The 25,571-nt window shown below is 44.9% G+C and overlaps 1 protein-coding gene across 2 annotated transcripts; it reads left to right on the top strand.

Moving 5' to 3' along the window:
* The first annotated feature begins 2,267 nt into the window (after window positions 1-2,267).
* On the top strand, window positions 2,268-24,876 carry AAR2 (AAR2 splicing factor). Of its 2 annotated transcripts, none has more exons than XM_079945396.1 (4): window positions 2,268-2,323; window positions 5,407-6,215; window positions 9,888-10,117; window positions 23,068-24,876. In XM_079945396.1, exons 2-4 carry the CDS (start codon window positions 5,459-5,461, stop codon window positions 23,233-23,235), a joined length of 1,155 nt encoding a protein of 384 aa, XP_079801522.1. In that variant the 5' UTR covers window positions 2,268-2,323; window positions 5,407-5,458; the 3' UTR covers window positions 23,236-24,876. The 2 variants fall into 2 exon arrangements, with proteins under 2 accessions (XP_079801522.1, XP_079801521.1); XM_079945395.1 differs by lacking the exon at window positions 2,268-2,323 and adding an exon at window positions 2,431-2,555.
* The last annotated feature ends 695 nt before the right edge of the window (window positions 24,877-25,571 follow it).

Here is a 25,571-nt window from a genome sequence, read left to right as displayed (position 1 = left end):
ATATTACTTCCACAAATGAAAAACTAGCGTCACTTGGCAAAGGAAGGAGGTCTTCATAAGTAAATGCAAGAATATTAAAACTTAAAAACCATAATCCATGTGAAACCTAAATGTGTCCCTTGGGCTACCTGAGGTTCATGTACCAGGACTTTGCTTTCATTCTACCAGACAGCTCACCCCAAACCACCTTTCTTTACTACCCCAAATCTCACAAGCAAGAACCACTGCTAACTCTCTGGTCCATTTTCTTCCAGTCTTTTCTCATGTATATGTATTTTATCAGAGTTGAAGTCACCTTGTACATGCTGTTCTAAACACTTTTTTTGGTGGGAAGGCTGTGACGCAAGGCATGCGGGATCTTAGTTCCCCAGCCAGGGATCGAGCCTGGGCCCCCTGCGGGGGAAGCCCGGAGTTCTAACCACTGGACCGCCAGGGAAGTCCCCCATTCTAAATACTTTTAAAGACTTAAATCCTGAGCATTTCCCTATAACTTCAAACACTAAATACTGTCTTTTCTTTTTAAAGGTAATTCATTAAATGCTACAAGATGCTATGCAGTGAAAAGCAATTCTTCAACTCTCTCCAGACTCCTGTCCATTGTCAGAGGCAATTGCTTCCCGGAGTTTTGTGAATCCTTCCCTGAATTTTCCCTGTCGGTTTCCTTTAGTTATGTGTCACACCTGGGGTCCTGAAATAGGACAAGGTTTGCAAACATTGGGTTCCCACCCACCCTGGATCTGTGTCTCTGTCTCCCATAAATACAGAGTCAGCCTCCAAGCTGCTTAGGAATAACCTGGCTGATTCATTTAGATCAGTGACTCTTAACTTGTGTGTGTGTGCGCGCATGCGCGTGACTTTGTCCCTCGAGGAACATTTAGCAATGTTTGGAGATATTTTTCGTTGTCATAACTGAGAGGTGCTACTAGCATACAGTGGGTAGAGACCAGGGATGCTGCTAAACATCCTACAACACACAGGACAGCAGCCCTACAACAAAGAATTATCTAGCCTGGAATCTCAATAGTACCAAGGTTGAGAAACCTGATCTGGGTGGACATGCAACCCACCAGCTGGGATTCCTGAGCTACCACCTATGGCTCCTGTGCCCATAGTTCAGTGCCCTGAAGTCTCAGAAGATGGTGAGTCCTGCTAGAATAGGGAGCTCTGAAAACAGACCAAGGAGCTCAGCACCTAAGGCTGGAAATGGGGAGGGGTGGGGAGGGAGCTGAGCTGCTTCATGCAGGAAATGGAACTGACATGACAGACAGATTGACACGCATGACTGTGACTGATGGAGGCCATCTCTGGCTAATCCAGCAGCAGCTCGTTGTGATCAACCATGACTGCAGGGCCCGGTCTAGTCTGTAACCCACTAAGGGATGAATTTTGACTGAGACAGATTGGCATGCTTAGTAGGGTTAGTGCAAGGATTAGACATCATACACCAAGTGGCCTGCCCTATGGATCTTGCACTTACCTAGGCAGCCCTCACAATCATGTAAGCCAATTCCTTGTAATAAAGCTCTTATATACCTCCTGTTGGCTCTGCCTCTTTGGTTGAACCCTGACTGATACAACCACCCAGCACAGGGCTAGGCTCCAAAATAGAAGCCATTAATTAATAAAGAATTACTGTCATTAATTAAATGCATAATATATGTATTGAGCTGGGCCTTTGTGCCTGGCTTTGTGCTAGGTTCCAGGAAAACAGTGGAGAACAAGACAGGCAGGTTTCCTCCCTCAAGGTGCGTTTACAGCCTGACTGAGATATCATAGTAGGCCCGCACTGTCGGAGGACACTGGGTGGTTATAGCTAGAGGGACCGATGTGGTGACTACTGCTGTGAGACTGGTTCTCTCTGGGCTGGGTTTCTGAAGCTCTCCTCTACAGCTGAGTATGGTTGGAAGCTGGGACCGGGTGATAACGGGCCAGCTGTGACACTGTCACTCGGATAGAGATCGACTGAACCGAACCACGACTGAGCCTCTGTCTGTGGCTACTGGGCAGCCATGAACTTGACCCCAGCCTCAGAAACCATGACTGATTGAGACCGAAAATCCATGGCTGGTGGATGTGTTTCTGGAGCGGGATATAAAGTGCATCGTTTGATGAAAGTTATTATCCACTGTTCAGAAGCTAAAACCAGTAACTAAAAGTAGCAAAAGGCAATATTTGATGGGGCGGAACCTGCAGAGGCGGACCGTTCCTCCCGCGACCGAGAGATCCGCCCGGCCCCTTTTCCCATTGCTCCAGTCCGGCGCCCGAGAGGGAGAACTTCCGGTGCGCTTCCGCGGTGCCTGAGCCTGAGGCAAGACCCAAGTCGGTGAGCGCGGCCTCCTGTCCTCTTTTAACTCCTCTGCTTTCTTTGTCTGTGTGGTCCGGCCACCCCTCTTCCCAGCTTGGGATCGCGGAGGGCCCTGCACTAGGGCACCTAGCGGGGACTGGGACATCCCCGTCTGTGGGCCGGTGGTGGGACCCACCTGTCTCTACAGGCCTTGCTCCCTGAGAAACCGTCACCAGATACACCGTCGCCAGGACTTCCTGGGGCACCCGCGGTAACTTGCTTTTTTTCGTAACTTTAGAACTTGCGGGCCGGAGGCCGTGGCTCCGCCTGACGTGGTTCTGAGCTACTCTCTGTAACTTCGGCTAAGGTCTTTTCTCCGAACCGAGGCTTTGTTTCTTATCTACAAAATGGGTATCATGCTTTTATTAAACAAATGTTTACCAAGTGTCTAATATGTGCTAGAGATACAAAAGACCCACGTCTCCTGGAGATGACAGCCCTCTATTAACATTTGCAAAATTGCAGCTGTGATAAGTGACATGGAAAGATACGAGGCACCGTGAGAGCGAATTACAGGAGAACTGACTTAGACCCGGTCAAAGCAGCTTTACTGAGGAGATGAATATTGAGCAGAGATCAGAAAAATGATTTGAGAAAGAGGGGAGGGAAGAGTTTTCTATCGGGGAAGCCTCCTGTTTGAGGGTCTGAAAGGGGTCAGTTTGGCTGCAACAGAGAGCGTGTGGGGGAAAGCATGGTATGACACAAGCTGGAGGAGTTGCCAGGGACCAGACCGCGCAGGCCTTCCTTGTAGGTCATGGTAGGAATTTAGTTTGCCAAGAGCCACGTGAGAAGCCTCTCAGAGGATATTAAGTATGGGTGGTGACATGCTTAGATTAGTGCTTTGAGAAGGTCACTCCAGCTATTGGATGGAGAAGGGATTGAAGGGGCGATCGCTCTCTGGGTGAGGGATGTGGTAGCTTAGCTTAAGGAGGTGGTAGAGAGAAGTGGGTGGATGTGACTTTCTGCCTCCCAAGGCATCTTCTTTGTGCCAGGCCATGTGCCAGCTGCTGAAGATATAATGAGGAGAATTACAGTCTGGTGGAAATAGAAGGAAAGGAATGGCATTATCAAGGAGGGGCATACAGATGCCACCAGGGAAGATGGCTAATTGATGAGCAGTTATTCTAAATGCGATAGCTGTTCATCTAGCAAATATTTATTAAGTACCTTCTGAATTCAAGATTAGGAATAGGAAAATGATATAAATTATTCAGAGCAGTGGCTTTCAGACTTTTTTGATTGTGACCTACAGTAACAAATACATTTTATGTTGTGGCCAAGAGTCCATTCAAACACACAAAGCTTCCGAAAACAGTACTTAGCTTTAATATTTATGATGTACTCTGATTTTTAAAAATTCTGTCCTTTTATTTTAAAAAATTAATGCTGGCTGAGATTCCCTAAAATGATCTCTTGACCCATTAACAGGTTGTGACTTTCAGTTTGGAAAAATAATGCTGATTTAGAGTGAGAGTCATTTGTGGTGGGTATTGGGTTAAGACAATAAAATATGTCCTTAACATTTTTGGAAAAGGGTTGCTCTTCCTTTCCTCATGGTTTTATTTTGTTTTGTTTGTTTAAATAAAATGAGTAAAAAGGATTAAACAGGCAGCTGGTCCTTCTGTTTGTGAAGTTTTGGGGCCTTGTTTGTATGTCTGGCTAGATTGGAAGTGCCTAGAGGGCAGTAACTGTCTTACTCTGTGAATGTTTCTGTTAGTGCCTGGCAAAGATCCTGGCACAGTGCAGGCATTCCAGGGTTATTTGTTGAATTGAATAGGTAGGTGTCTTGGGACTAAAGGGTTAGATAATTGTCCTGTTTAAATTAGTTCATGTTGGAACCATTCTTTTTTTTTTAAATTAATTAATTTATTTATTTGGCTGTGCCAGGTCTTTTTTTTATAACAACACCTTTCATTAATTAATTAATTATTATTATTATTATTTTTTTTGCTGTGTTGGGTCTTGGTTTCTGTGTGAGGGCTTTCTCTAGTGCGGCGAGCGGGGGCCACTCTTCATTGCGGTGCGCGGGCCTCTCACTATCGCGGCCTCTCTTGTTACAGAGCACAAGCTCCAGACGCGCAGGCTCAGTAGTTGTGGCTCACGGGCCTAGTTGCTCCGCGGCATGTGGGATCCTCCCAGACCAGGGCCCGAACCCGTGTCCCCTGCATTAGCAGGCGGATTCTCAACCACTGTGCCACCAGGGAAGCCCTGGAACCATTCTTATAAATACAGAGGCAGTGTGTGTCTGCTTACAGAAGTTTTATCAGTGTGTCCTCATGGGTAGTTCAGAGGTAGACAAAATAAATGTTCTATGGTCTTTCTCTTCGGATCCAAGGCCAGCTGTGCTTCCTGGATCCCTTCTGGGTGAGCAGTCCAGAGCTGCTACTGCCTGTGAACCCTTTGGGAAGTCGTTTCACTCTCTGGACTTCAGGTTTTTTATAAGTAAGAGAAGAAGGGTGTGGTTGTGGTTGAAAAGCTCTTTCACTGCCCAAACCTTTTGTGAATTTTAGATACTGAGCACCCACTTTCCACCTTTGGTCCATTTCTGGGCCTTCCCTGAGGCTTACAGGAAACTGAGTGGGTGCTTCTCAACTCTTCTGGGGACTCTCCAGCAATAGGTTTTAGACAGAGTTAGAGTTTAAGACAGTTTAGGCAGAGTTATAGTTAGAATGGACCAGCCAAGCTTTCTCTGCCTTCATCCTCTGTTGTGAGAAGGAGATCTGAGAGTAGATCCTGAGTGAACAGTGGAAAGAACACTGGCCTGGAGGGCAGGGTACCCAGGTTCTAACTGGGTCCTCTGTGACCTTGAACATGTCACTTTTCTTTAACTGATGTCTTTCCAGCTGTGAAGTGAGGGTTCTTGCTCATTAAACCAAAACACAAAACCCCTCTTCTCTTTGAGTCTTATTTTCTTCATCTGTAAAACAATGCGGGGTTGTGGTGAAAATTAAGGGAGATAATTATGTCAGGGGTCTAGTTCAATATCTAGCACATAGAGAATGCTCAGCAAATGAAGCATCCTTCCCCAGGTTCTGATTAACTCTGATATATTTCTTTTTCAGCTGTTCTGGAAAACTAGAAAAGTTTTCTTTTTGGTCACTCACCACTGGTCCCATGGCTGCCATGCAGATGGATCCTGAGCTTGCCAAGCACCTCTTCTTTGAAGGGGCCACTGTGGTCATCCTGAATATGCCCAAGGGGACAGAGTTTGGCATTGACTACAACTCCTGGGAGGTGGGGCCCAAGTTCCGGGGTGTGAAGATGATCCCTCCAGGCATCCACTTCCTCCACTACAGCTCTGTGGACAAGGCCAATCCCAGGGAGGTGGGCCCCCGTATGGGCTTCTTCCTTAGCCTACAGCAGCGGGGGCTGAAGGTCCTGCGCTGGGATGCAGTCCAGGAAGAGGTAGACCTGTCCCCAGCCCCAGAGGCTGTGGTGGAGGCCATGAGGGCCAACCTCCAGGAGCTGGACCAGTTCCTGGGACCTTACCCATATGCCACACTCAAGAAGTGGATCTCACTAACCAACTTCATCAGCGAGGCCACAGTGGAGAAGCTCCAGCCCGAGAGTCGGCAGATCTGTGCCTTCTCAGATGTGCTGCCTGTGCTCTCCATGAAGTACACCAAGGACCGGGTGGAGCAGAATCTACCCCGCTGCGGCACTGAGTGCAAAAGCTACCAGGAAGGCCTGGCCCGGCTGCCCGAGATGAAGCCCAGACCCGGCACAGAGATCCGGTTCTCCGAGCTGCCCACACAGATGTTTCCGGCAGGTGCCACGCCGGCCGAGATAACCAGGCACAGCATGGACCTGAGCTATGCTCTGGAGACCGTGCTCAGCAAGCAGTTCCCCCAAAGTCCCCAGGACGTGCTAGGTGAGGAGGAACGAGGCTTTGAGAGTGGGCCAGGGGAGGTGTATATAGTAGGAGGGCTTGAGAACAAGGAGTACATCTTGGGTTATCTAGTCCAGTGGTTCCTAAACCTGGCTAGGAGGCGGTCTTGCCCAGAAGGCTTGTTAAAGATACAGATCCCCAGGTCTTACCCCTGGAGGCTGATTCAAGAGATCTGGATTGGGGCCCCAGCAATTTATCTCTCTGTCTACCTAACAGACAAGCACTGTAGGTGAACCTGATACAGACAGTCCTGTGTTTGTGTACTGATGGTGTGGCCCAGCCTCCCTGCCACCACGTCTTACAGATTGAGGTCCATAGAGGGAAAGGATTTGGCTGCTAAGTGGTGTAGTCGAAGTGAGACCAAAGCCTAGGGCTCCTGGTTCCCAGGCCCAGCCGTGTTCCTGGGGGCCTCCCACCTCCCCGCTCAGTTTGCTCCTGACTCTCTCAAGGCTTCATCCAGAACAGTGATTTTCTTTTTCTTTTTTTTTAAAGGTCCAATTCTTTTTCTTTAAATTTTTAAAATTTTATTTTAAAAAAATTTTGGCTGCATCAGGTCTTAGTTGTGGCACGTGGACTCTTTCATTGTGGTGTGTGGGCTTCTCTCTAGCTGTGGCACGCAGGCTGCAGAGTGTACGGGCTCAGTAGTTGTGGTGCACGGGCTCTCCTCTAGTTGTGGGCACGGCCTCCAGAGCACGTGGGCTAAGTAGTTGTGGCGCATGGGCTCAGTTGCCCCATGGCATGTGGGATCTTAGTTCCCCAACCAGGGATCGAACCCACGTGCCCTGCATTGGAAGGCGGATTCTTAACCACTGGACCACCAGGGAAGTCCCAGTGATTTTCTTTTAATTGTCATAGTTTTTATTGTTGTTTTCCCCCTTATTACAAAAAAATAACATATATTCATCCTAGAAGAAAAACAAAAATAAAATTCCAAATCCCACCACCTAGAAATAACCATTGTTTTGCACTTTGTTGTACTTATTTTCCATCTTTTAGGTATATATTTATATGTATTTCTCAGTTTAATATATTTTTGTGTTTCCTTTTAGTCTTTTTTTATTCAATTATGTGTTTTTGTATATATAATATTTTTACAAAAACAAGACTACAGTATATTATTCTGTAATTTGCTTTAATATAAACATTTTTCCATGTCACTGAAATGGTCACTTCTCTTTAGTGGCTACTTATGTTCCATAGTAATTGAACCAACCCCTGTTGATGGATCTTTAAGATGTCCCTATTTTCCCTATTATAAGTGGCGTCTAATGAATGTCCTTGTGTGCCCTTCTGCATACATTTCGGGGTGAAATTGTTGGATCAGAGTGTGCATGTTGCCAGGAGAAGGTCATGCATCCTTGCCAGCTGGTGAGGCTGTTGCCCATCACCTTTGACATGGCATTTGATATGGCAGTTTAGCAAAGGTCTCTTCCAACTGGATAGTTGAAAAATGACATCTTGTTTCAATTTATATTTCTCCGATTACTAGTGATAGCGAACATTTGTCACATCTTTAATAGTTGTTAATATTTTTTCTTGTATAAGTTGTCCAATATTTACATCTTTTTCTATTGGAAGATCAGTGAGAATTTTGAATATAGGGCCTTTTACATAATAGGCTTAGCTGATAAAAAGGGACATTTTATGGGGTGTATCTATTTTCATTTAATAAGTAACACTTGAAATTCTGGCTTAAAAATAAACAGAAAAAAAAATGAACAGAAATCCTGTTTTCTACCTCTTAAACATTTCAGTTCTTCAAAGTAATCTTGTGAAAAGGTCTGTTTCAGGGATTACTGTATCTTCATGACAGTCCTTTGAAATTATTTCTGATCTCATAATTTAATTTTAGACTGAGCCAGAAATGTATGAATTTAAACAAATGCCCTAAATTCAGAGAATAAGCTCGTATTTTCACAAACTAACAAGGTAAAGCCAACCGAAGAAGCAAATCATTAACCTCTAGAAAAGGTTAAATTTTCTAACCTATAGAAAGTTTAACTATATTTTGAAAATACTGATCAAATGTTCAAAATATCTAGACTAGGTAGCTATCCACACAAATCAAACTTTGTTCCACAAGCCTAGGAACAGAGAACTAGTTTTTCCAGGTCTCCAGAGGTGACAGATCAGACACCATGCATTTAAAGAGGTATTAGTGTTGAGTACATCTGTTCTTTTTATGGCCCACACGTAGATATACCACAGAAGCCCTCCTTAAATTTGAAGCCAGAGAGAGCGTCTCTGATCAGCAACAGTTTATCTTGGCAACTAGAGACCCAGCTGCTTGCCCAAGGACAATGGCTTCTGGATTACCAGGTCTCTGTTTGAGACAGGGATCTGGTGGGAATGTGGGAATAATAACTAAGATTTCTTGAGTGATACTTTGTGCCAGGCATTATGCTAAATGCATTATGTATACTATATTGATTCATTTAATCTTCACTACAACCCTCAAATAAGGAAATTGAAGCATAAACAGATTAAGTAACGTGCCCAAAGTCACACAGCTGCTAAGTGGTTGGAGCTGAGATTTGAACCGATGCATTTTGGCTCCAGAGCCCATGCTCTTAACCACAGGCTGCTCATAGAGATCAAATCACAGAGCCCTGTGATTAAACTAGGAAAAATAATTTGGCTGGCAGGCTAACCCTGGAACAAGTACTCATGAATTTTCTTGTTCAGGGAGGCTCTAGGACTGTTCCCACCCAACAGAAATCTGTTTTAGGGCTTCCCTGGTGGCGTAGTGGTTAAGAATCTGCCTGCCAAAGCAGGGGACATGGGTTCAAGCCCTGGTCCGGGAAAATCCCACATGCCACGGAGCAACTAAGCCCGCGAGCCACAACTACTGAAGCCACACTACTGAAGCCCATGCGCCTAGAGCTGGTGCTCTGCAACAGGAGAAGCCACCACAATGAGGAGCCCACGCACCGCAACTAGAGAAAAGCCCGCGCACAGCAACGAAGACCCAATGCAGCCCAAAATAAATGAATAAAGTAAATAAATTTTAAAAAGAAATCTGTTTTATCTTTCCATTGTTCAGTTGCTAAGCATTAGATGTGTGACCTTGGGCAATTTGCTTGACCTCATCTATGAAATGAGGCAAATACCACCTTCCCTGATCACCTTGCGGAGTTGGGCTGAGGATTATGTGGTGTAATGCAGCATTTCCCTGACCCTGAAGCAGACCGTGTGCATCAGAAGCACCCGGGAAGCTTGTTAGAGCTACAGATACTGAGGCCCCATCATCTGTCCTCAACCAGGATCTCTGGTGGTGAGGCTTGGGCAGCTTTATTTTTAACAAGTTCTCTTAGTATTTCAGATGGGCAGCCAGTTTGGGGATCCACTTGGCATAATATCCATGGACACATTTGTAAACTTGTTAAATGCTAGGCAGATACTCTGTGTGCCTCTTCTCTTGCACTCAGATGTCACAGAAATCCAAAACCAGTTTGGTTTCTCATGGCTTGAGTTTATAGCAGTTCAGCAAACTTTTATTGAGCAGCTGCTAGGTGCAAAACCCTGTGCCGGGCTCTGGAAGAGTGACAAGGATAGAAAGCCACTTATTGCTGAGGCCCAGTGGAACTGGCGGCTTAGTAGTGTCAGCCGGTACTCCTGTCCCTCAGGATCATTTCTCCTCTCTGCACCTTTCAGGTGAACTCCAGTTTGCCTTTGTATGCTTCCTGCTGGGGAACGTGTACGAGGCATTCGAGCACTGGAAGCAGCTCCTGAACCTTCTGTGCCGGTCAGAAGAGGCCATGGTGAAGCACCACACCCTTTACGTCAACCTCATCTCCATCCTGTACCACCAGCTTGGTGAGATCCCCGCCGACTTCTTTGTGGACATTGTCTCCCAGGACAACTTCCTCACCAGCACCTTACAGGTGAGCAGGCTTTTGGCTGACACCCAAGTGGGTCAGAATTAAGGCCAGGGTGTGTGAAAGTGCCCTTGGAGGCCTACCTTTTTTTTTTTGCTGTTCTTTCCTGAGCCAAGTTGTCATCATTTCAGTTTCCTAATAGTAGTTTGTTCCCTGGTTCTCTCTCCTACTTGATTATAAGCTCCTTAATTCCAGAGACCCTCTCTCCTTCTCTCCGCCTTGCCCCCCAAGGTGCCTAGCACTGGGGTACTTGGAATTTGAGTCAGCCCCACCCCTTGAGCAACTCGGCTCAAAACAGTTTTTATTTCTGCCTCCCTGTAGCTGTAAGTTGCTGCAAACCAGTAGGACAGAGTTTTGAAGCTAGTTATTCCCAGGGAAACATCTGCAGCTCCTTAGATCTCATTTAGGCATTAAAGTAACTTTGATTTCCTGTTCAAACAAAATGTGCCAGTTTCTTCAGAGATTCTCTGACAGAAAAAGTGAAATTTGCTTTTAACTCAGCAATTAAATTTTCATTATGAGTGATAATTAGGGAAGAAGCTTCAAACAACTTACAATCTCCATCCTGTGCTATTTCCTCCCTTTGCAAACAGATTAGCTTCCTTTATGTTCTTGGGACAGCCTCTGTCACTCACATTGTGTAACTTTCTCAAGTATAGAAGAGGCAGAAGCTGCAGGCTGTCAGTTTCCATACTTTCTGTTTCATGACTTTTTTTTCACTGTGTGTGAGACCCCCACAGGCCTGCTCCTTAAAAGGTGGCTATTCACTAACCTCTCACTCCCACCCATGGTAAGGGAAGGAATGAACAGTCATTAAATGCCTGTGGCATTTAATAGGCACCATGCTTATCTCTTTATATGGGTTCCCTCATTTAATCTCTCTGGAGCACGTGAGACAGGGAGGATTATTCCCATTTTACAAATGAGAACGCTGAGACTCAAAAAGATTAAATCATTAATATAAGGTCACACAGCTAGTAGGTGGCAGAGTCAGGATTTGTACCCAGGCCTGAGTCTTGGTTTAAGGCCTATGCTTATGCCCCTACATACCGAATACAGTGTAGATCCCCGCCCCCCCCCCCCCCCCACCGAAAAGAGTCTTGATTGACATTAGTGGACATACCTATCAGGGGCCTGTTTCTCAGAGATACAGAATACTTTTCTAAAACCAGCATTCTGTTGGAAGAGTCCCTGTGATCAGGCAGCTGACATAAACCTCTGAAGTTGAAGGACTTGTGTGGACCATGGGGATGAGTCAGTCAGGCTGATGGTTTGAGCCTGGTGTATTCCACTTCATGAGAGTTATAAAACTGCCCTTTTATTGGTTCTTGATATCACAGAGAAATTAAATCCCTTTAGCCTTCCTCTGCAGGGGAAATCGCCCCAGTTACTGGGTCATGGGTTGCAGAGCAGTAGGAGGCAGCAGCCTGCTAACTGGCCTCTGGCAGCGGGAATACGTGCTGCCCTTGTGATATGCCCTAGTGCTGTCGTGCAAACATAGGAGGGCCGCAGTGTGTCGTTGGCTGTCCAACCATTGTCAGCATGACCAGCAGCTGAGCTCTCATTGCTGAGGCTTTGTTGCCAGCAATGATTTACAAAGCAGAAAGGGCCCAGCTGGATTGCTCGATGTCCAGGTAGGGTGTGCAAAGCTGATGATTAGAAGAATTTTGTCTTTGGACTTTTCACCAAGAAAATTTGATGTCATTATTTGGAAAAATCCAGGACATGTGCCTTAAAAAAAAATATATCAACACCTGTTTTTTGTTTTTTAAAGCACATTCTCTGCATTCAAAGACCTTATTCTTTTTTTGTTTTTTTTTTAATTAATTAATTTATTTTTGCTGTGTTGGGTCTTCGTTTCTGTGCGAGGGCTTTCTCTAGTTGTGGCAAGTGGGGGCTACTCTTTGTCGCGGTGCGCTGGCCTCTCACTATCGCGGCCTCTCTTGTTGGGGAGCACAGGCTCCAGATGCGCAGGCTTAATACTTGTGGCTCACAGGCTTAGTTGCTCCGCGGCATGTGGGATCCTCCCAGACCAGGGCTCGGACCCGTGTCCCCTGCATTAGCAGGCAGATTCTCAACCACTGCGCTACCAGGGAAGCCCCCTCAACACCTGTTTTTTAAGCATCCTTTCTTTATATACAACGTTCTTCTCAGAGTGTTGAGGAATATGTATATGAGTTAGCCTGTTTCTTAGAGGTACAGAGCACTTTTCTAAAACCAGCATACTGTTGGAAGAGTCCATGTGATCAGGCAGCTGACATAAAACTCTGAAAGTTGAAGGACTTGTGCAGAAGCATCTCTTCATTGATTTAGCAGGCGTTTGCTGTGCACCTGTTGTATACAAGGCCCTGTTCTAGGATGGGAAATGTAGCTCTGGGCAAGACAGACAGAGTCCCTGACTTGGAGTTTAGATTTTGGTGGGAAAGTAAACAAATGAATTAACCAGATAACTCCAGGTAGCCCTAAGTGTTTTAGAAGGCAGTACCATTTTCCTAACCCAGGCCTTTTGGTCTCATCTAGACTGCATCAGAGTTTATCAACTTCCATGTTTACCCCCATCAGTCCATCTGTCTCCCACACTGCCACCAAAATGCACCTCTGATTCTATTTCTCTGTGGTCCTCGTTGCCTAAAAAGTTAAAAGCCCAAACCTAAGTGATAATACCCATTCTGATCGGGCTCCTAATCTGTTTTCCAGCTTTTCCTTCCTTTCCCTATTTTCCACCATCAACTCCAGCAGCAGTGGTCTCCTTGCAAGTTGCCAGACATGCCATGCTGTTCCATGCCTTCCTCTTTTTTTTTTAATTGTAAAGAATACGTAACATGAGATTTACCCTCTTAATTTTTTAAGTGTACAGTACAGTACTGTTAACTATAAGCAGAGAGGATCTCTAGAACTTTTTCATCTGGCACGACTGAAACTTTGTACCCATGTTTCATGTCTTCTTAACTGAACCTGATTTTCCCTCCGCCTGTACTTGTTGATCCTACAGGATGCCCTCTAGGCATCCCTCTCTGTGGTGCCATCCCTGATATCTCCCTCCTTTCCATACTATTAGCCTACTTTGTACGTGTCACTATTATATTGCACAGACTGTGCTTGTGAAATGTATATATTGTCTGCCTGACTTCCCCACTGAGCCATGGGCTTTTACCAGACGCCTATTTTTTGTTCATCTGGTTATATGCAACACCTACTTGAGGCCTAGCACTGATCTCACTTTGTGTTATGGGGTGTTTTTAGTGCATAATTCCTGTGGCAGTGTGAACAGATGACCCTGCTATGACAGGTGTAAACAGTGAAGTCTGGTCAAAGGGCATTAGGAGCACCAGAGAGGGGTTGGTTGGTTCATTCAGGCTGGAGTTGAGATTTGAGGAGACAGAGAGTCAGGAATGGCGTTTTTGTGAAGGGGGGCATTTGATCGTGAGCTTGAAGGATGACACAGATTTCAATGGGCAAAATGCAGAAAGGGTATTTCAAAACTTTTCTCTTTTTTGATGGCAAGTTTCACTGATGCCATCTTGGCAGTGAGATCCTGTCACCCTACACACAGGCACTCACTCCGGGTGTTTGTGAGTGAATGAATCAGCCCATAAAAGCCTTCCTTAGCCAGCCGCCTGCTCTCCCCGCAGGTCATCAAGTAAGTGGAACTGGCTTTCTTACTTCAGAGTTTAAATGGCTGCTACACATGGAGAGGGACTGGTGTTTGTGTGTGAGCACTTAAAGACAGCCACATTAGCTTGTGTAAAATCAGCGACATAATGCCCTCTGCCAGTAGAGGCCCCTTTGAATAGATGCCACTGATTTTTACAAATCCCATGGATTAGCTTGAGTAAAAATTATTTGTTTTATAAAAATAGATACAGTTTTTTCTTTTATTTGAAGCAACTTGAGTCATCATAATTTGTTTAAAACCAATGAAAGGATAATCTGAATTTAATAGTATGTTATAAAGTGAATTATGTACAAAATAAGAATTCTTATTACTGATTGCATAGCATTTAGGCTTATAGTCATGTAACCTGGTTTTTTTTAATACTTTTAGTCGCAATAGGCCACTAAATAGGCTCTCCAGCTTCATTTCTTGCCAGTATTCGAAATACTAGTGTCCACCTTTAACTCTCGAGGGAAAACACTAGCTCTGACAATGATGTCTGTAGTACCGGCATACCTTGGAGATATTGTGGGTTTGGTGCTGGGCTACCACAATAAAGTGAATATCACCAAAAGTGAGTCACATGAATTTTTTGGTTTCCCAGTGCATATAAAAGTCATGTTTACTCTATACATAGTCTATTAAGTGTGCAGTAGCATTATGTCTTAAAAGAAAATACCTTAGTGAAGCACTTTATTGCTAAAAACTGCTAACCGTCATCTGCGCCCTCAGTGAGTCGTAATCTTTTTTTTTTTTAACATCTTTATTGGAGTATCATTTCCTTACAATGGTGTGTTAGTTTCTGCTTTATAACAAAGTGAATCAGCTATACATATATATATATATCCCCATATCTCCTCCCTCTTGCATCTCCCTCCCACCCTCCCTATCCCACCCCTCTAGGTGGTCACAAAGCACCAAGCTGATCTCCCTGTGCTATGTGGCTGCTTCCCACTAGCTATCTATTTTACATTTGGTAGTGTATATATGTACATGCCACTCTCTCACTTCGTCCCAGCTTACCCTTCCCCCTCCCCGTGTCCTCAAGTCCATTCCCTATGTCTGGATCTTTATTCCTTTCCTGCCCCAAGGTTCTTCAGAACCATTTTTTTTTTTTTTTAAGATTCCATGTATATGTGTTAGCATACGGTATTTGCTTTTCTCTTTCTGACTTACTTCACTCTGTATGACAGACTCTGGGTCCATCCACCTCACTACAAATAACTCAATTTCGTTCCTTTTTATGGCTGAGTAGTATTCCATTGTGTATATGTGCCACATCTTCTTTATCCATTCATCTGTAGATGGACACTTAGGTTGCTTGCATGTCCTAGCTATTGTAAGTAGAGCTGCAATGAACATTGTGGTACATGACTCTTTTTGATTTATGGTTTTCTCAGGGTATATACCCAGTAGTGGGATTTAGTTTTTTAAGGAACCTCCATACTGTTCTCCACAGTGGCTGTATCAATTTACATTCCCACCAACAGTGCAAGAGGGTTCCCTTTTCTCCACACCCTCTCCAGCATTTATTGTTTGTAGATTTTTTGATGATGGCCGTTCTCACTGGTGTGAGGTGATACCTCATTGTAGTTTTGATTTGCATTTCTCTAATGATTAGTGATGTTGAGCATCCTTTCACGTGTTTGTTGGCAATCTGTATATCTTCTTTGGAGAAATGTCTATTTAGGTCTTCTGCCCGTTTTTGGATTGGGTTGTTTGTTTTTTTTGATATTGAGCTGCATGAGCTGCTTGTAAATTTTGGAGATTAATCCTTTGTCAGTTGCTTCATTTGCGAATACGTTCTCCCATTCTGAGGGTTGTCTTTTCGTCTTGTTTATGGTTTCCTTTGCTGTGCAAAAGCTTTTAAGTTTCATTAGGTCCCATTTGTTTATTTTTGTTTTTATTTCCATTTCTCTACAAGGTGGGTCAAAAAGGATTTTGCTGTTATTTATGTCATAGAGTGTTCTGCCTATGTTTTCCTCTAAGAGTTAGATAGTGTCTGGTTTTACATTTAGGTCTTTAATCCAGTTTGAGTTTATTTTTGTGTATGGTGTTAGGGAGTGTTCTAATTTCATTCTTTTTTTTTTTTTTTTTTTTTTAGTAATGGCTTTTATTTATTTATTTTTGGCTGTGTTGGGTCTTCGTTTCTGTGCGAGGGCTTTCTCTAGTTGTGGCAAGCAGGGGCCACTCTTCATCGCGGTGTGCAGACCTCTCACTATTGCGGCCTCTCATGTTGCGGAGCACAGGCTCCAGACGTGCCGGCTCAGTAGTTGTGGCTCACAGGCTTAGTTGCTCCACAGCATGTGGGATCTTCCCGGACCAGGGCTCGAACCTGTGTCCCCTGCATTGGCAGGCAGACTCAACCACTGCACCACCAGGGAAGCCCTCTAATTTCATTCTTTTACATGTAGCTGTCCAGTTTTCCCAGCACCACTTATTGAAGAGGCTGTCTTTTCTCCATTATATATTCTTGCCTCCTTCATCAAAAATAAGGTGACCATAGGTGCTTGGGTTTATCTCTGGGCTTTCTATCCTGTTCCATTGATCTGTATTTCTGTTTTTGTGCCAGTACCATACTGTCTTGATTACTGTAGCTTTGTAGTATCCTCTGAAGTCCGGGAGCCTGGTTCCTCCAGCTCTGTTTTTCTTTCTCAAGATTGCTTTGGCTGTTCGGGGTCTTTTGTGTTTCCATACAAATTGTGAAATTTTTTGTTCTAGTTCTGTGAAAAATGCCATTGGTAGTTTGATAGGGATTGCATTGAGTCTTTGGGTAGTATAGTCGTTTTCACAATGTTGATTCTTCCAATCCAAGAACATGGTCTATCTCTCCATCTGTTTGTATCATCTTTAATTTCTTTAATCAGTGTCTTATAGTTTTCTGCATACAGGTCTTTTGTCTCCTTAGGTAGGTTTATTCCTAGGTATAGTCGTAATGTTTTTGGTTTGAAATATTTTGAGAATTACCAGAATATGACACAGACACAAAGTGAGCAAATGCTGTTGGGAAAATGGTGCTGATAGACTTGCTCAATGCAGGGTTGCCACAGACCTTCATTTTGTAAAAAATGCAATACCTGAGAAGTGCAATAAAACAGCATATGCCTGTGTTTTTGTCATAACACCAGCTCTGATAAATTTCACCTGCCTACTCCTGCACCTCCTGCCATCAACTATCACTTCTGCACACTTACTGTGCATTATTTCATTTAGCCCTCACAACAATGCTAGAAGTTAAGTATATAATCCCATTTTATAGATGAGAAGACAGGCACAGGCAGGTCACATAATTTTGCCTGAGTTTGTCAGAGCTAGTGGATGGCAAGGCTGAACTTTGATTCTAAAGCCCACTGTGGTGGGCTCCCATATATGATTAGAGCCCCAGATGAAACATCCCAAATTCTTTAAACTGACCTCAGAAAACATGATTCTGCTGCTTTTCGCCTTCTTCGTAATTGTTGTGAAGTGATAGTCTTGCTTTTAACACCACTTACTTCTTCTGCAAGTGGAAATAAAATGTACTACCTCTGGCTAGTTTCATTCTAAGTTGAATAATCATGTGGGAATTGAAAAAATTAGGAAATTTCATCTTTTTGGTCTAGCCACAAAATAGGATAAGCAGTGACTCAGCTATCTACCGTGGTATTTTGAATTTCTCAAGGTGACCTGACTGAACTCAATTTATTTAACTGGGGTTTAAAAGAAAGCTTTCACATTTCTGACTAAAGTACAATTTTACAATATATAGACTTAATGGTAAAAGTATTAATACCTTTTTTTTTTAATTTGAAGAAAAATACCCAATGGGTGTGCTTTTAGTTCTAAAGTGCAGATGTTTGTGAAATGTTATTATCCTTTTTCAAAAGTATTTTTAAAATATCCAGGATTAATATTCCCATATTAAGATGATTCATTTCTCAGTGATTTTAAAAAGTTTACTTGTTTCACTTAAGTAAATAAAATAACCAGATCATTACTAAATTTATATAAGAAGGCATACAATTAATCTAAAAACAAGAGAATCAAAGTAACTTGTTGTTTGGAAACCAGATATTGTCTAAACATCTCTTCTGAATTGTGAATTTTTAAAATAACAAGTTTGTAAACTATAGGGACAAAAATAGATCAATGGATGCCAGGGGCTAGGGTCAAGGGGAGGATTTGATCTGTAAGGGGGCAGTGTGAGGGAATATTTTTGGAGTGATGGAACGGTTCAGTATCCTGATTGTGATGGTATATGGGCCTTTAAACTCATAGACTGGATACCAAAAGAAAAAGCTATAAACAGATACCTATCTTGATTACATCATATAGTGGTTGCATGGGTGTATACATTTATCAAAACGAATTGAACACTTAAAATGGATGAATTTAATTGTATGTAAATTATGCATCAATAAAGTTGGTTTTTTAAAACGGGCAACCTAGGCTGTGACCTGGGTCCTGGAGGCCTGCAGAAGGGACAGTTCCAGAAGCACCTGGTCTCCAAGCCCCTTGGTTCCCCATAGGACACGGCTGAAAATATCAAGGATGTATTACGTCTGTGTCAAGACAAAAAGAAGGTTTTGGTAGGGAAGAAGGCTTTCGATTTGCCTACTGGGACTGGATCTTGCTTGACATTTATCACTTGCTCAGCATTTATCACCATCCTTATCTGTACAATGGGAATAGTAATTTCCTATCCTACCTCCCAGTTTGTAGTAAAGATTAGACTGACAAGTTCTTTAAAAAGGACATAGTGCTTTTCAAATTAGAAGCCTTATTTTTCAGACTGAAGCCTTCAGTTATACCTGCCTCTAGTTGATGTTACCCCCATGGCGATGTTGGAGAGGTGGGTGGGAAGGATGAATGACGAGTATGCACCCAGCCTGTTCCAGTCTCTCACTGCTGGCCATCCCTACATCTCATTCATATCCATTCAGGGAGCATCCTGTGGGCCCCAACTCTATGCCAGGCCCTGGGCGATCTGCTGTGTGGGTCACATTGATAATTAGGAAGTGACCCCTACTCTGAAGGGGCACAGATCCCTGTGATGCAAGCAGAGTGTGAGAAATGCCATAAGGGATGCTCAGGCGCAGTCCTGGGGGAACAGAGGTTGGAGCAGTTCCTTTCACCTTGGGCTTTTATAAGAGAACTGTCACAAGGAGATGGCTTGTGAGCCGGTGGCATTCAGGGGCCTGGTAAATAAGCCACGTCCTCCCCAGGACGAGTCCCTTATTCTGTCCAGCACCATCATGTAATTATCGAGCAATCATTTGGTACAGGCACTGTGCAAAAGGGACCCAGAAATAGATTTCATAGAACGTATGATCTTCTTCGTTCTTTTGTTCATTAAACATCCAATGGGTCCTTTTTATATGGCAGACTCTGTGCCAGGGGAGTGGGATGCAGGTAGGAAAAGGAGTCTCTGCTTTGGGGTTGCTCCTTGTCTCTTGGGAGAGCTCAATGGTAAATGGACGGTTACTGACTGAGAGTGAGGCTATGTCCCAAGTAACCCTGGGCACCGGGGGAGCACAGAGGAGCACCTGTTCCGTCTTTGGTCTGGGAAGACATCCCAAAGGAGGTGGCATCTGAACTGAGCTTGGGTCACTAGTAGAAATTAGTAGGTGAAGGAGGAGAAAGCAGGGGTGGAGAAGCGTGTTATAAGCAGAGGGAAAAGCCTGTGTGAGTAGAGGCACAGAAGAGGCAATGGAGCATGTTTGGGCAGCTGCTCAATGTGGCAGGAGAGGAGGGGCTGTGTAGAGAGTAGTACAATTTACCATGTAAGGAGGGAGAACAGGAAGAGGCTTTTGCTAATTCAGCCAGCAGGCCCCCACCCCCAGGACCTCTGGGGGCAGACCCATGGGTGCACAGGGCCTCCAGCACTAATGCTGTTTGAAACAAGGCTTCTCTGCTTCCCATACCAGGCCCCTCCCCAGGGTTCAGCCAGCCTCACGTTCAATGCTCCAGAGCAAGCTCCATTAGCTGCCTATGGACAGGCCACCGGCTTCCCCACTGCCCTCTCACCAGTGAGCTCACACAGCCCCTCTAATTAGTTATTGATCTGGTATTTTGTTGTAGCTGTGCTTCCTGCTCCTGTATTTAGTCGATTCCCAAGTAATGAAACTAAATTCTGTAACCCCCCACCTTCTGCTTCTGAACTCCCCTCCCCGTCACTTCAGTCCCTGCTACCACCCCAACAAAGTGTCTCCAAGCAAAGACCACTGACCATGAGCCTCACTCCTGCTAACAGAAAGACAGTGAGAGGCGGTTAGGAGGCGTGTTGTCCCTGGAAGCAGCTGCAGAGTACACCTGTTACCTTTGTCAGGTCAAGGCCCCTGGAACCCAGATTCCTTCCTTGGTGGCCTGCGGGCCAGCTGTGACACGAAGGTGATGGGGATCAGATTGCTGCTTTCACCCTCATGCTGCTGTGTCTGGGGTGGTCTTGCAGGGAGCCAACAGGTAGTCTGGGAAAAACTGCTCCTTCCTTTCTGGTAATTTTGACCCAGCCATTTAACTCCCCTCAGCCTCCATTTCCATAAAATAGGCATCCTAGTGTGTCTTCCCAGGGCCTTGTGAGGATCCATTGGACTACTCTATGAAACTTCTTTGAGAACAATAAAATAGTGTGAGAAGGAGTAATGGGTTTGCTGTCATTCTTAGAGAAGCGGTTGAGATCCGGGACAATCTGGAATGGAGTTCCAGAGGTAGGGAAAATTATTCTGTTTGCCCCTGCCCATGTTTATATTAGACGAAACTGAATTTAAAAGAACATCAAAACAAGGGATTAATATCCAGAATATATAAAGAACTTCGATGACTCAACAACACAAATAAAAAAACCTGATCAAAAAAGGGCAAAAAGGGCTTCCCTGGTGGCGCGTGCCCCGGTCCGGAAAGATCCCACATGCCACGGAGCGGCTGGGCCTGTGAGCCATGGCCGCTGAGCCTGCGCGTCCAGAGCCTGTGCTCCGCAACGGGAGAGGACACAACAGTGAGAGGCCCGTGTACCGCAAAAAAAAAAAAAAAAAAAAAAAAAAAGGGCAAAGGACTTGAATAGACTTTTCTCCAAGGAAGATATACACATGGCCAATAAATACATGAAAAGATATTCAGCATCACTAATCCTTAGGGAAATGCAAATCAAAACCACAATGAGACACCACACCCATTTGGGTAGCTATTGTAAACAAACAAACAAAAACAAAATAACAGATACTGAAGAGATTCTAGAGAAATTGGAACCCTCGTTCATTGCTGATGGGAATGTAGAATGACACAGCCACTGTGGAAAACAGTATGGTGGTTCCTCAAAACATTAAACAGAATTACCTTATGATCCAGAAACTCCACTTCTGGGTATATACCCCAAAGAATTGAAAGCAATGACTCTGTAAGAGATATTTTTATATCCGTGTTCATAGCAGCATTATTTATAATAGCCAAAAGGTAGAAACAACCCAAATGGCCATTGACAGATGAGTGGGGAAAAAATGTGGTATCTACATACAGTGGCATATCATTCAGCCTTAGAAAGGAAGGAAATTCTGGCACTCCCTACATGAGTGAACCTTGAGGACATTATGTTAAGTGAAATAAGTCAGGCACAAAAGGACAAATATTGTATGATTCCACTTACATGAGGTACCTAGAGTAGTCAGATTCATAGAGAGAAAGTAGAATGGTGGTTACCAGGGGCTGGAAGCAGGGAATGGGGAGTTAATGGGTGTCGTTTCAGTTGGGCAAGATGAAAAAGTTCTGGAGATGGTTGGTGGTGATGGTTGTGTAATAATGTAAATATACTTAATGCCACTGGACTATACTCTTAACATGGTGAATATTATGTGTATTTAGTACAGTCTTTTAAATTATAATTTTTTTAATGTTTAAAATGGTAGATTTTGTGTTATGTATATATTACCACAATTTAAAAAAAACAAAGCTTTTAAGGGGAATAGAAACCTCAGATTGGCAGCCTGGGGCCCATTTAGATTAGAGCAGCAATTCACCCTCACTGGGTTAGGGCCTGGGATTTTATGGGATCCAGGGGCTTATAAGCACCCCCATGCCTTTCTTAGTACCAGCTGGGGTAGCTACTGCCTCTTTTTCTTTTTTTCTTTTTTTTTTAACATCTTTATTGGGGTATAATTACTTTACAATGGTGTGTTAGTTTCTGCTTTATAACAAAGTGAATCAGTTATACATATACATATGTTCCCATATCTCTTCCCTCTTGCGTCTCCCTCCCTCCCACCCTCCCTATCCCACCCCTCCAGGCTGTCACAAAGCACCGAGCCAATATCCCTGTGCCATGCGGCTGCTTCCCACTAGCTATCTACCTTACTACGTTTGTTAGTGTGTATATGTCCATGACTCTCTCTCGCCCCGTCACAGCTCACCCTTCCCCCTCCCCATAACCTCAAGTCCGTTCTCTAGGAGGTCTGCGTCTTTATTCCTGCCTTACCCCTAGGTTCTTCATGACATTTTTTTTTCTTAAATTCCATATACATGTGTTAGCATACTGTATTTGTCTTTTTCTTTCTGACTTACTTCACTGTGTATGACAGACTCTAGGTCTATCCACCTCATTACAAATAGCTCAATTTCGTTTCTTTTTATGGCTGAGTAATATTCCATTGTATATATGTGCCACATCTTCTTTATCCATTCATCCGATGATGGGCACTTAGGTTGTTTCCATCTCCGGGCTATTGTAAATAGAGCTGCGATGAACATTTTGGTACATGACTATTTTTGAATTTCGGTTTTCTCAGGGTATATGCCCAGTAGTGGGATTGCTGGGTCATATGGTAGTTCTATTTGTAGTTTTTTAAGGAACCTCCATACTGTTCTCCATAGTGGCTGAACCAATTCACATTCCCACCAGCAGTGCAAGAGGGTTCCCTTTTCTCCACACCCTCTCCAGCATTTATTGTTTCTAGATTTTTTGATGATGGCCATTCTGACTGGTGTGAGATGATATCTCATTGTAGTTTTGATTACTGCCTCTTTTTCTAAGTTACTGTCCAGGTGCCCAGTAGATCTCCCCGGAGAGCAGGGCCAGGGTGATGGCCCCGCTGGCCTTACTCTCAGTGGGGCATCTCTGCCCAAGATAGTAATTTTCCATTCTGGTCCTGCCCGAGCTTCTCAGCTGGGCTTGGACCTTCTTTCTTGGTTTGGGGGGAGCACAGTAGGTGTCCTGAGCCTGTGCCAGCAGTGGCTGATCCACCCACCCTGGAGAGCTGAACGCCACGAGGAAATTTCCACAGCTTTCTCAGCCCCTCTGTGTTCTCAGGAGTGACTTATCCTCTGTTCTCTGTAGGTTTTCTTTTCATCCGCCTGCAGCGTTGCCGTGGATGCCACCCTGAGGCAGAAAGCTGAAAAGTTCCAAGCTCACCTAACCAAGAAGTTTCAGTGGGACTTTGAGGCGGAGCCTGAGGACTGCGCCCCGGTGGTGGTGGTTCTTCCCGAGGGCGTGGGGACTGGCTAAGTGGAAAAGCTCTCAGCCAGAGGAGGCCCCTTCCCCACGGCTGCGGTCCTGGCTCCTCCATTCACCTGTCCTACTGGGACTTACTGGGGCAGCAGCCCTGCCAGGTTCTACAAAGATGGAGCCAGAATTCCCTCCTTCACCAATAAATAAGTTCCTTCAGTGCCAGCGAGGCTGTACCCCATCTAGAAGGCGCATTTGTGGGTTCGCCGTCAGCCTGGCCTCGGTGCTATAACCTAACTGAATTCCAGATGAGCTCTTGGGAGAGACCTGCCTCAGCAGCAGCCTGCTTCCTCCCAGAAGAGAAGAAGTTGAGCCAAAAGCCCAGGAGAACCGATTGTTTATTCCGTAGAACGATTAGAAACCCTGGAGTGCCCAGGAGTCTGAGATGTCAGTTGGTGACTTTTTAAAAGTTAATCAGAGGGTAATAGGGAGATGAGCCAGGATTTCTGCCTGCCCCTTGTTGGATGGGAATACGTCACAGAAAACATGGGTGTGTGACCACCCTGGAGCCCCAGGTTGGGGAGGGCATAACAGAAGACAGTTGGGTTGAATCTGACGAGTGGTCAGCTTTTGCTTTAAGTCCCTTTCTCCTGTCCAGAGGTCCCAGTGGATAATCTTTCAAGATCATTGCAGCCCCTGACCTCAGAGGCGTTGCTAGTGCCACACCCCTCCCATCTGCTCCGTTCTGAGGCCTCAGACCCAGAAGTGGGCCTTGGTGACCCTTTGAATGGCCCCATTCCTCACCAGAGCCAGCACGAGTGTTTCTGATGACCTGGAGATTCAACGACAAAAGAGAAAGGTTCTTGCTTTGCACAGGCTTCTTTGGCCCTGTTGAAGTTCTGTGCCTTTATTCAGAGCTCCAGAGATGACCTGGTCAGCCTGGGTCCACCCCCCGTCCTGCTGTAGGGCTGTCAGCCACAGGAGTGATGGTGCTCCGGTTTCCTGGGAGTCCTGAGGGCCCGCGCATCATACACACAGGCCCTGCCACCCTGACCTCACACTGTTGTACTGTGATCAGAGTCCCTGTGCTGCTCTCTCCCAAGGCTGCGGCTCACACTAGGTTTCTGAATAAGAATCCCCTCCGGTTAAGACTTTCGGTTCCACTTGTCTCCTTGGAATTGTTTTTCCAAGAGCATAACGTACATTAAAGTCTTGGAGTTGAGACTAAATCCCCTGTGTGAGTCTCATAGTTCATCTGCCCAGTTCCCACCGCAGCCAGGCACTGTCCTTAGATGCACATGTCCTCCCTACCGGGCACCAGGAGACCCTGCCCAACCTCTGCAGGCTCTGGAGGAGGCAAGTGACCAGCGATGTCTCCTGTCACCAGCAGGGCTTCTGAGATGGGCACACCTGCAGGAATGATTGAGGCCCTGTATCTATATAGCAACCAGAAGGTTCACCTTGTGTGAATTTGCTGTTCTTTTTCTCCCCAAAGCCCAATCATCAGAACTACTGGGGAGCTTGTTAAAATTGCAGATTCCAAAGGAATAAAGCCCTGATCCATGCCGCAGCATAGACAAACCTTGGAAACACTGTGCAGAGTGAAAGAAGTTGGACGCAAAGACCACATGTTGTACGATTGCATTCTTATGAATCGTCCAGAGCTGACAAATCCTTAGAGACAGAGGGATTAGTGGTTACCAGGGGATGGGAGAGTGGGGAAGGGGGAGTGACTGCTAATGGGTACTGGGTTTCTTTTTGGGGTGATGACAAGGTTCTGGAAGTAGGTAGTGGTGGTGGTTGGCCAACCTTATGAGTATCATAAAAACCCATACAAGTGTATGCTTTAAAATGGTGAATTTTATGGTGTGTAAATTATATCTCAATAATTTTTAAAAGTTCAGACTCCCAAGTCCCACCATACAGGAACTCGGAGGCAGTGAATCTGGGTGCAGCCTGGGTTCTGAGGCACACTCAGTTTTGAGTTACTACCTAGAAGTAACAGCATTGCAATTTAGTACCTAGAGCTCCACTGGGACAATTTGTCTCCCACTGGCCTTGACAGGGCAGCATCTGGAAGTTGGATCATGTGACCTGTTCTCTAAGCTTGTTGGTCTTATGTCTGCACAGACACATACACCCCCCAACCGCGCCCACTCACACAAATGGGTTAAAGAAAAGCAGCTACAATGTATAAGTGCTCTGTTCTGTTAGTTCACTTAATCCTCACAACAGTACGTGGTAAGTGCTATTATTATCCCCATTTTACTGATAGGAAAATGGGCTCAGAGAGCTTCCGTCATTTTGCTAGGGTCCCACAGCTTGTAAGGATTGAGCTCAAGAGTCAAACCAAGCCCTTTGGTGTCCAGGGTCCGCACTCAGTACTGCATTCACTA

Source organism: Stenella coeruleoalba (assembly GCF_951394435.1).
Source record: "Stenella coeruleoalba genome assembly, chromosome: 15".
Taxonomy (NCBI): domain Eukaryota; kingdom Metazoa; phylum Chordata; class Mammalia; order Artiodactyla; family Delphinidae; genus Stenella; species Stenella coeruleoalba.
The sequence above is the reverse complement of the archived record's forward strand: the minus strand, read 5'-3'. Positions and strand labels throughout refer to the sequence as shown.

Excerpts from the sequence above, each read along its gene's own strand:
- AAR2 (XM_079945396.1), top strand. The coding sequence starts at position 5,459 with ATGGCTGCCATGCAGATGGATCCTGAGCTTGCCAAGCACCTCTTCTTT. Across the intron at positions 6,216-9,887 it reads AAGTCCCCAGGACGTGCTAG|GTGAACTCCAGTTTGCCTTT; the intron begins GTGAGGAGGAAC and ends TGCACCTTTCAG. Across the intron at positions 10,118-23,067 it reads TCCTCACCAGCACCTTACAG|GTTTTCTTTTCATCCGCCTG; the intron begins GTGAGCAGGCTT and ends TGTTCTCTGTAG.